General features: G+C 41.7%; 2 protein-coding genes across 5 annotated transcripts in view; one reads left to right on the top strand and one right to left on the bottom strand.

The window, feature by feature from the left end:
- ADAMTSL3 (ADAMTS like 3) overlaps window positions 1–7364 on the bottom strand; it is a 187963-nt gene extending 180599 nt beyond the window's left edge. For 2 of the 4 annotated variants that reach the window (XM_019619471.2, XM_010717457.3), the window contains exons 1-2: window positions 7126–7350; window positions 275–318 (exon numbers count right to left, since the gene is read on the bottom strand). In XM_019619471.2, the coding sequence (XP_019475016.1) occupies window positions 275–318; window positions 7126–7202 (121 nt within the window). In that variant the 5' untranslated portion in view covers window positions 7203–7350. Of the gene's footprint in view, window positions 1–274; window positions 319–7125 lie in introns of all 4 variants that reach the window. The other 2 variants (XM_031555318.1, XM_019619472.2) reach the window with 2 other exon arrangements.
- Window positions 7365–9653: 2289 nt separating this feature from the next.
- Window positions 9654–9727, top strand: part of LOC100550044 (lamin-L(III)-like) — a 17232-nt gene continuing 17158 nt past the window's right edge. The window contains exon 1 of the mRNA XM_010717521.3: window positions 9654–9665. Within this exon, the coding sequence (XP_010715823.1) occupies window positions 9654–9665 (12 nt within the window). The remainder of the gene's footprint in view (window positions 9666–9727) is intronic.

The following is a 9727-nucleotide window of genomic DNA, read 5'->3' as shown; positions in this document are numbered from 1 at the left end:
CGTCCTCCCCCGAGGGGCGAACGCTACCGTGAAGTCAGCCCCCGAAGCTGATGCGAAGCAGCTTCCAAAACCGCAACCGTCCCGCGTCTCATCTCCAAGCGACTCCGACAGTACAGCTGCGAATCCGCTCGCACGCCGAGGAGGTCTTTAATCACGCTGCCCTCCGCGATATTTTTAGGTTTCCTACTGTAAATCTGACAAGTACGTCTCATCCGACAGCTCCGCTCGCCTTCCCCTCTCGGTCGCTAAGCAGTAACGGGGTAAAATCCTCTACCTTTGCGCTGCGGCTTCCACTGACGTCCCGAGCTTTCGTCGAGTCTAAGAGCAACACACAGAAAAAGGGCTATTATCCCTGCCACCGAAGTTAAAAATACGCTCCGGCGAACTAAACATAACCGATGAAGAGTTTGTTCAAATATGTTGCGCTGGAAACTTTTCCAGCGCGTTGAGGTTTCTCACCAGCGAGGGAAAGCGCCTCCTCCATCGTTAGGAACAGAGTGCCCTCTGCTGAAAGTCGGTGGCGAGGACGGCGGCCAAAGGGATGGCGCGGGTAGGGAGCGGCCCCCGGGCACCGCTGGGTACCGCACGACCCTTCCCTCCCCCCGGGTCGCTGGGCCACGGGCTGCCCTCATAGCACCGCTGTTAGCCGCAGATAACATCACAAAGTTGGGCCCTGAGAGTCTAATAGTTTCCTAAATTTAAATGCTGATCGGCATTATTGTTTTTCTTTCAGAGCTTCTTGCCTGCATTCTTTACTTTCTCCTTACTCTGATACCTTCCTACAACATTGCTTCTCATCACTTCCTTAGTATAACCCTAAACACAAAAGATAATAGAACATCATGTTTGCAAGTCTTAGAAACACTCATTCATCTCCTGCAATTAATTGGAGAACAAGTGAGTAGTAGTGAGCAGACCAGGTCAGACAGCTCCAGCAGGCACTCTGATTTCAGTGGGGCTGCTGTTGTGTCACACACTTAATTCCTTGCATGATTTTGGACTTAAGTTATAAGTTCTACAACTGGATGTACAAAGCATGCAAGAAAACAGAGGTAAGCACCTGCAAGCATCCCCCAAACCCAAAGGATGATTTTCAGAAAGCATTAGAGTAAATAATGGTACACATGGTACAACAGTGACCAGCAATATGTCTTGCCCAATCTACAGACAGTTTTAGTCTCATTCTCCCTCACCCTCCATGGTTGGGGTTTTTTGTATGGCTTGGCTTTGGGTTGTTTTTGTTGTTGTTGTTTGTGTTGTTTTTTTTTTGTTCGTTTGCTTTTATTACATAGAAATCTTTGTGTGTGTGTGTGTGTGTGTATGCAAGACAAGCACCAGCCCAAGAACTAACAGTATTTATCTATCCTAAGCCTACTGCTGAAAAACTATACAGTTGTTTTGACAACTTTCAGTGGGGACATTCCCCTATGTGGAACCCACTCTCACATCACAGTCATTTGTTGTCTCCTTTACCCTGTTTCTTTGATTTCTTCACCGCCGCCTCATTCCCCACCCCCTGCACTCTCATCTCTAGGTTTCAGTGAATGTGACAGCTTTGGGATTTTAACTCCTGCTGGAGACCTCCGTTATCCCTTCTGCCGAGCCAGGCAAAAGCTGAATGAAACCCAAGAGTCCAGACAAGATCTGTCAGACAAAACCATTTCAGAATGCTGAAGGAGTCTGCCATGGGTGCTCAATACGTGTTCCAAAGTTAAAGGCCACAAACTTACAGGTTGCAGATGGCTCATTTTCAACTCTGGGGCAGTTTGTCAGCAATCCTAATAAACTAATTAACCATTACAAGAAATCATTGCTTCTAAGGGAACAATTAACTTCTCTTCTGCTCACTGTCCATAACCTCTATGAATTATAAGCTCTTCAAGGAATGATTTATTCTGTCTTTCCAAATGCTTGCAAAGCTCCTCATCCAGTATCAAGTCCTTGAGTACTGCTTATTAGCAAACCTGTCACACGTTGTTCTGACTGACACTCATGCCATGTTAGTCTGGCAGAGCTGGTAAAAGATTTTTGAATAGGAAATTACAGTGAATCTCTCAAGAGTTCACATACGTAACTCCAGTATTTATCTCTCACTATTAATAATGTTTTTCTATTGCATATGCTTTTCTTTTGCTGTTCTCTAAAATATACATCATTTAAATGACATTAAATATGACAGCTGTAAAGTTCTTGTACTTCATAGAATTGTGAGATATGGACACTTGCACTTATTTCATTGAACACAATCATGATCTCATCCATCTGTACAGCTGGCACAGTCTCATAAGGCACTTGGTTGGAAGTACGATGGTCTTATTCTGCTTTCTAAGTACTTAAGGCCAGGTGTCTTTAGTACTGGCTACAGACATTGAGCATTTTGTTATTGATTGATTTACATTCAATTGTGACAACAAAAGTCTTCATCTGCAAGCAGAAAAGGAGGGAAATAAAACCCTGCAGGATACAGATACGGGCCAAATTGAAGCAAATTACATCTCTGGTCTGGTAAATAAAGAATGTTTGATCAGATGCTAATCATCAGATTCCACTCTTGGAAAACCTGAACACAAAGCCTTCAAATCTAGAAAAATGCACGTCTCTATTTACCTCTGTCCTGAAATGCAGATGTACACCTTCAGCAGACCCCACTAAATATAAACATTCTCTCAAAGCAAGTTCAGCTAAGCCAATCTGATGATCACGAAGGCCATTTTTACATCATAACAAAAGTCTGTACTACTCAGGGAAAATGTGTTTGGCTAAACTACAAATTCAAAATCCACTGAAACAGTGCAGAACAACATTTGGCTCATAAATCAGGATTAAGCCTAATGAATACCAAAGCTGGAAGTATCCTGCTGAGGCCCCATGCAGAAAGTGAATTTTGGTTGGAGGCCTCAAAGTTATCAGTAATAGAGCTGCACCTGATTGACTAATAAAAGGAAAATGTTAAATTTCCTGTAACAAGAGTCATGAGAACCCTGATAGGGCATAATCAGTTCTTTGACCCCGCATCATGTTTGTACAGGGCGCCTGTTTACCCTGAAATAACAAGCTCTCTGGGGGAGAGAGCAATCATGCACTGTCACACTTCACAAACATTATATGCTATAGAGAGTAAAGCCTCTATTAGTAAAGGCATGAAGTTCAGCTATGGTACTGTGCCTTTCATTCCCCAGTGTGAGGGAACCCCGCGTTCCATGCTGATGGCTGCCCTGGGCTTTGGGAACAGCTCCATCAGAACAACAAGGAGAAAAAAAGCCTTGTGGCTTCAAGAAAAATAAAAGCATACTTATGTGTGGTCCAAAACATTATAGCAAATTTCTGTTTTCCTCTTAGTTTGTGTTCAGTTGAATCCAATATTAATAAATACAATATAAACTAATGGTCACTACTGCAAGTAATTGAATATTTATCACTCAAATTCCATTTTATCTTCAAGCAAAACAACTTGTGGTGCATTTGCATATTTATGATCCTGTACAGTAGTAGCAGATGCATTAAATTTCATGACTTTCCAGAACAAACACATTTTGTTTCAGATGGAATATACATAGTTTGTTTTCAGTTCAGTGTTCATAGCCCTAAAAAAATGCTGGGATAGACACGTTGAGATCTACTTATAATACAGTCACATAATCATTATGCAATTTTGATGCCTATATTTTCATGTGATTATTGTAGGCATAATTGAAAAATATTAAAAAGATATAAATACTTCAATATAAAATACATAAAAATACATACATTTGCATGCAGATAAGGCAAAATGAAAAATTAATTGCGGGGTAAAATTTATTTGGTCTATTTGGACTTTTTCCTCCCCTAGTTTGCAAAATATATTATATGTAATAGATACATGTGTATATAAAACATATATACACACAAACACATATATATACACCTACATAAAGCCCCTCTGAGGACTGTGGGAATGCCAAATGTGAATTCTTGAACTTGTCTGCCATTTTCTTCTCATGAACAATGACAACAACCCACCTTCCTCGGAAGCTTTGATGGCCTTTACTTCTGTGTTTTTTAAGAATAAAACATTGAGTGCTCTGTGAAATAAGGAACACCTGGTGCCTAAGCAGAGTTCATCCCTTCAGAGTCTATGTTGCACGTCATGAACATCATACAAAGCTCAGTGTGATAACTGGTTTTCCTCAGTACATCATTGCAGGTAGGGTAGGAAGCAGAGCAAAGCAGATGCCCAGATCCCAAGACAGCTGCCACATGTCACTACGTGTCCTGATACACACCAGTATGGATATGGAAGGAGAGAACAGTGAGATAGACTGGGGGGGGGAAAAAAACAAAAAAAAAACAAACAGGAAAGTTTGGAAGAAATACCTTACTGGGAGGAGTTCAAGTGACAAAAACAATGTAGTTATGAAAGCAGTGGATGAATGATTAATATAGGAAAATGCAGCAAAGCCAAAGGAAGTAATAAATATGGGTAGGTGTTGAAGCAGACTAAAAAAAAGCAAGAACCAGAAATGAGGCCATTGGAAAATAGCTTCAGGAAATAAGTGACACTGTGCATCAAGTGGTTGGCAATAACAAGAACAAGATTCACACTGTCTTGCATACAGTCTGCACGTCAAATTACAAATACAGAAAAGCTATAACAAAACCCACTACAAAATGGTTGTCCACTCCTCTTGGCTTGTGCAGGTGAGAACAAAGCAGCAAACAAAACATCATGCTCAAAAAGAGAAAGCAGGACAGTATATTAATTTAAGACAGAATTCCTGGGCCAATCTATACTTTAAAGTTCAAAGCAAATACGAGGAGAGAAAACAAGTTTGAAATCCATTTCTGATTCTTCTGTTCTCTTCTACCCGCCAACCCCTTCTGCCGCTGTCAATTGCTCTCATTTCTTGAGTTGACAGCTACAGTCTTCATTAAGAGACAGAACTCTGAACCTACCAGAGGAAAATCATCCCTTCTCCTCAGTACAGGCTGGCTGCAACCGGCAGCTTAATGTGAAGGTACCAGGTCAAGTGCAAGAGGAGCAGAGTAAGCTATCTGCTCTCTGTAAAATGAATGCAAAACAACTCAGCAGCATTGCTTAGGGAAAAAAAAAAAAAATGAAGATCATTTTGTTATTATATTCTATTAAAAGATGTGGAAGTGATTTCATTGTCACAAGGGACTCAGATTTGACTTAGTTGTGGAGGATCAGAGGAGGTTCCTGGCTCCTGTGGGAGCCAGCAGATGTACTAGCTCTTATTAAGATGCAGTGATGACATAAGTGAATACAACCTACTTGACAATGAACGAGGGTAAAGAAAGGTTAGAAAAACTTGGTGGATGGAGGAAAAGAAGTTTTCTGAAGCTCCGCACTGACGTTTTGGAGATACAAGTTGCTGGAAAACAAACAGACAGACAGCCACGCAACTTATTTCCCACTTTTCTGTTCTCCTTGGCTAGCTCTGTTACCCCATACTAAGCGAATGTCAAAATTTCTGACATTTCTTCAGTCTGCTACTGATATTAGTAAAATCTATAGACCAGCTGTATTATTGGAAACCTGTGCCTCAGCTACAGCCTCTTTTTTCTCATTCTGTGTAGACACCCCTTACAGAAATTGAGATATATTCTATGTAAGACTGGACAAGAGCAGATAAATTCAGACAGAGAGCCAGATTCTAGTCGTTGTTGTACCAATATAAGGCGTCCCTAACGTATAGCTCTTTCTCTGAGAGGGTGGTTGGGCACTGAAATTAACTCCTAAGGGAAGAGGTCATAGCACCAAGCTGCCAGAGTTCAAGGAGTCATTGGACAACATTATCAGGAATGTGGATGAAGTTTTGGGTAGTCCTGTGTGGAGCCAGGAGTTGGACTCAGTGCCCTGTTCCTGGAGACACTCGAGTGCTCTGAGCACTGGATCAGCTGCAGGTGCCCTGTTCAGTCCTGGGATTTAGACCAGATGGCCTTTAAGGGTCTCTTCCAACTCAAACAGTATTTTGTGATTCTATGATTCTCTGCATTTGTACATGCAGGAGGAATTTGTTCACCAGTGAAAATAGGACAGCCTAGTGTTATCAGTTATTACAAAACATTACTAACAGATATATTATCCATATGATATCTTTTACTAAAGAAAACTTATTGTTTACTTTTGCATCTAACTACACTACAAATTATTTCATGATACTCAAAATACACTTCTATCATTATCTATCAGCTCCTGGAAGGCTGTTATTCCAACACAAGCAAAAGCTACTGTGAGCTGGCTGACTTGTCCTACTTAATTAGTTAGAGAAGCAGGAGCATAGGCTGAAGTACTGCACAGGAGAATGACACTTGCAGATACGTCAGCCAGAGAAAATATCTCCCTCTATATATTATTGCTAACATTACAGAAACAGTAATTGCCCTTCTACGTTTCTGGTCAGCAAACAGCAATTTTCTCACAGAGCCTCCATATCCACAGTACTGCTATTGACAATAGCCTTCAACCATCTGCAGGCTAACAGGACTCAATCTGGTTTCATCAGCTCCAGGCGTGTGTGAGTCACTAACATCTGCCTGTAAATAAGCTGTTTGGCAAGGGGCTTATTCTTATGTTTTACATTTTAAATAGCACTACTGCTGCATACGCAGACTCCCTGAATTGCCACAAAAGCTGAAGGCTGTTCAGTAACACCTTGCTTTGTTTCCAAAATATATTTAGGAAGAGACACTCATGAATTAGGGAGAATGATCATTAGAAACAAAAAAAAAAACACTGAAAAGCTACTGAAAATTATCTCAGAAGTATTTAAGACTCTAAAAGCAGACATATATTTAAACATTCTGTATCATGTCATAAAGGCATCTAAAAAATGCTGCTTCTATCAACCAATCTGGACTCACCCATGACTACAGTGCTCCAACAAACTGCCCTCCCAGGAGCGACCAGAGTCAGCTGCTTCCCACCAGGCAGAGCCAGGTCAGAGAGCAAGGCCAGCAGGGCACAGCTGCACCAACTCCTGGGCAAGGCGAGCAGAAAGGCTGGAGAGAGCAACAATAACGAGCAAAGACCTCAGAGAGAACTATAGAAAAAAGGAAATATAAACATAACCTCAAAATCAATCTACACATCAGCTGAGCTCACAAAAGGAAAACCATCCCAACCTGAGAGTCCATGGAGTTCCTGTGCCCAGGAGCAGAGGTGTGGGTGTGCGGCCCCAGCTGAAGGGAGTCAGGGCCATTAAGGCATATTAATGAAGTCAGAGCCTTAACAGCATTTTGGAACTAATTTAGCAGATTACTGTCACATGGGTAGAATTGGCTAGCAGATGTGTAAGGGAAAGGATAGCAAGAAATTTGGTTGATGTTTTCTGGCTCTTATTTTATCACTCTATTTTTTTTTTCTAGTGACTTTTAGCAGCTTAAGATCTGAAAAAGTTGCTAAAAAAGTCCATGAATATTTTACATTTTTTCTAATTCCAATTTAGTATAATCTACAACGTTGTCCAGATCTCTCATATCTACATTTTTCTGTGAATAAACTATTTGTAGAAAAGCTTTTACTGTGCTTTAGCCTGATAAGTCTTTTCCTACAGCTTTTCCGGATGTGCTCTATATCTCTTCTTAATCCTAATACAGTTCTGACATCTTTATACTAGAAACAGTAGGAAAATACGGTATAGGGTTATCTCTGTAAGAATTCCCCAGCTCCATTTGTGGTCTAAGCAGTGCAGATACAGTGCTAGGGAAAAAAAAGAAAAAAAAAAAGACAGAATGAAAAAGAACCAGTAACTGGATTCCACTAACACACTGCTAAGATGCCTTCATACAATAGATAAAACTGGCTCAGACTATTTTTGAACTATTTCTTCCAGCTGTTTTTGTTTGTACTGCTACAAAGCCCTGGCAGGCAAGAAAAATATTCTTGGAATAGCAGATTCCTAGCTTTGTCCTGTTCCAAACCCATACAATGTATTTGAACAGCTGGCCAGTGCATGCAACTGTCAAACATGACAAGGACATATGAGCCCAGTGTTCCTTGTGGAGGACTGAGGTTTCAAAGCTGAAGTATACCCTCAGACATACCTATCTTGGTCTTAGAGGTACGTATTCAGATTTGAATTATACATTTTATTTTTCTTGACTTGAGTTTTCTACTGGCACTGAAGAACAAACAAGTACTTGTTATAGCAAAATAAAAAGACTGGAACTGCTTTGCAGAAAAGAATTTCCTCATGCTATTGCTAGGACAAGAACCAGAGCTCAGTTTGGCCATACACCATTACTATGCTACATACATTTGTAGCCTTGACATTTTTTATCCAAATGTGTAAGGAAATTCAGATATCCTCCTGATGAACATCCTTCCACCTCTTCTCCAGTTCCTTTCCCTCCTTCATGTACCAGGACATACATAGCCTAATTCTAAAATTCCTGGTTACTATCTTGGAGCCAACTTCACTGTTGTCCATGGCATGTGCCTCTGGACCTGGAGAGTGAAGTTAGAACTTACCTCTACAACATTCATAACATCCATCTTTCCTTTTAGTGAACTCTAAGAAGATGTCAAGGCACCAAAGCTGTATTTTGGAGAGTGCAACTCGTACAATTTAGACTGTAAGTGCAGGAGTTCACCTGCTTGTGTAGAATCAAGCTGTAAAGATCAGGCAGTGTAAAAGGAAAATTCAAACAGCACAGCCTGAGATTGTGAATCAAGCATATCAGCCTGAAACTGCAGCTTGCTTCCTGACAAGAGCATGGCTTTAGGAGAACAGCACACACTCAGATTGCAGTGAATACCACCTTGCTAGGAGACTGGAAGTAAGCAGCAACAGAGTATGAGATGCTTCCAGTGTGAAAGTGCAGCATCTAATGACTTCTTGGTACCTCTGGGACAGCAGCAGCTGAGAGGCGTTGCTTAGAAGGAAGCCAGCCAAACCAATTAAACGTACCCCAGAATATAGGCCTAGGACAAAGAGCAGGCAAAATAAAAAGAAACCAAGGGTGCCCAAAGAACTTCCTGACTGCATAAACGGTGTAGATTTGGGCAAAGGCTATTTGCCTTTGCAGGAAATAGCATTAGACTAAGCTCTTAAGGGAACTTTCTTCTAACTGCTGCAACAAACCCCGTAATTCAGTTCAGATATTTATGCTCGTACTCATTGAGATCCATGCAGCACCCACTCTCCAAAGTGTAAGTGAAAATGAAAAGGATCAGTTATTTTGCTATTGGAGAAAAGTAGCAACTATCACAGGACAGGTGCCAAAACAACTTTCCTACTGTACAATGATGTTTTTTAATGTGATTGGCACGAACGTTTGCGGCCCGCTTCGCACGTTTGTCTTGACTTCCGCTCCTCTCCTTCTCACTCATTACATCAGCTTTCAGATGAAACACTGTAGCACCGACGTACTACAGCCGGGCCTGAAGCCTGAAAACGCCGATAAGCAACAAACAAACAAAGGTAGGGGACTGTTGCCGTCAGCTGAGCAAACTGCAAGACCCAGGCAGAAGAAGCAGAGCGCAGAACCGCGGTGTGCCCGAGCTTAGCAGCAGCTGTGCTGCATCCGTCCTCCCAAATGCGGGACTGTATGACCCGACCCCTGTTTAACGACGCAGTGTTTAACAACGCCGAGCTCCCGAGCGGCTCCTCCTCGGCCCTCTCCTATCAGCGCCGCTAAACTAACGAGATATGGCAAAGTGTGTATAGAAAACAGAGCAAACCCAAAACGAAACGCAGAGATTATCCACCGGGAGCCGCGGCGC

This window comes from Meleagris gallopavo, chromosome 12 (genome assembly GCF_000146605.3).
Source record: "Meleagris gallopavo isolate NT-WF06-2002-E0010 breed Aviagen turkey brand Nicholas breeding stock chromosome 12, Turkey_5.1, whole genome shotgun sequence".
NCBI classification, from domain to species: Eukaryota; Metazoa; Chordata; class Aves; order Galliformes; family Phasianidae; genus Meleagris; species Meleagris gallopavo.
This window is presented reverse-complemented; position numbering and strand designations above follow the sequence as displayed.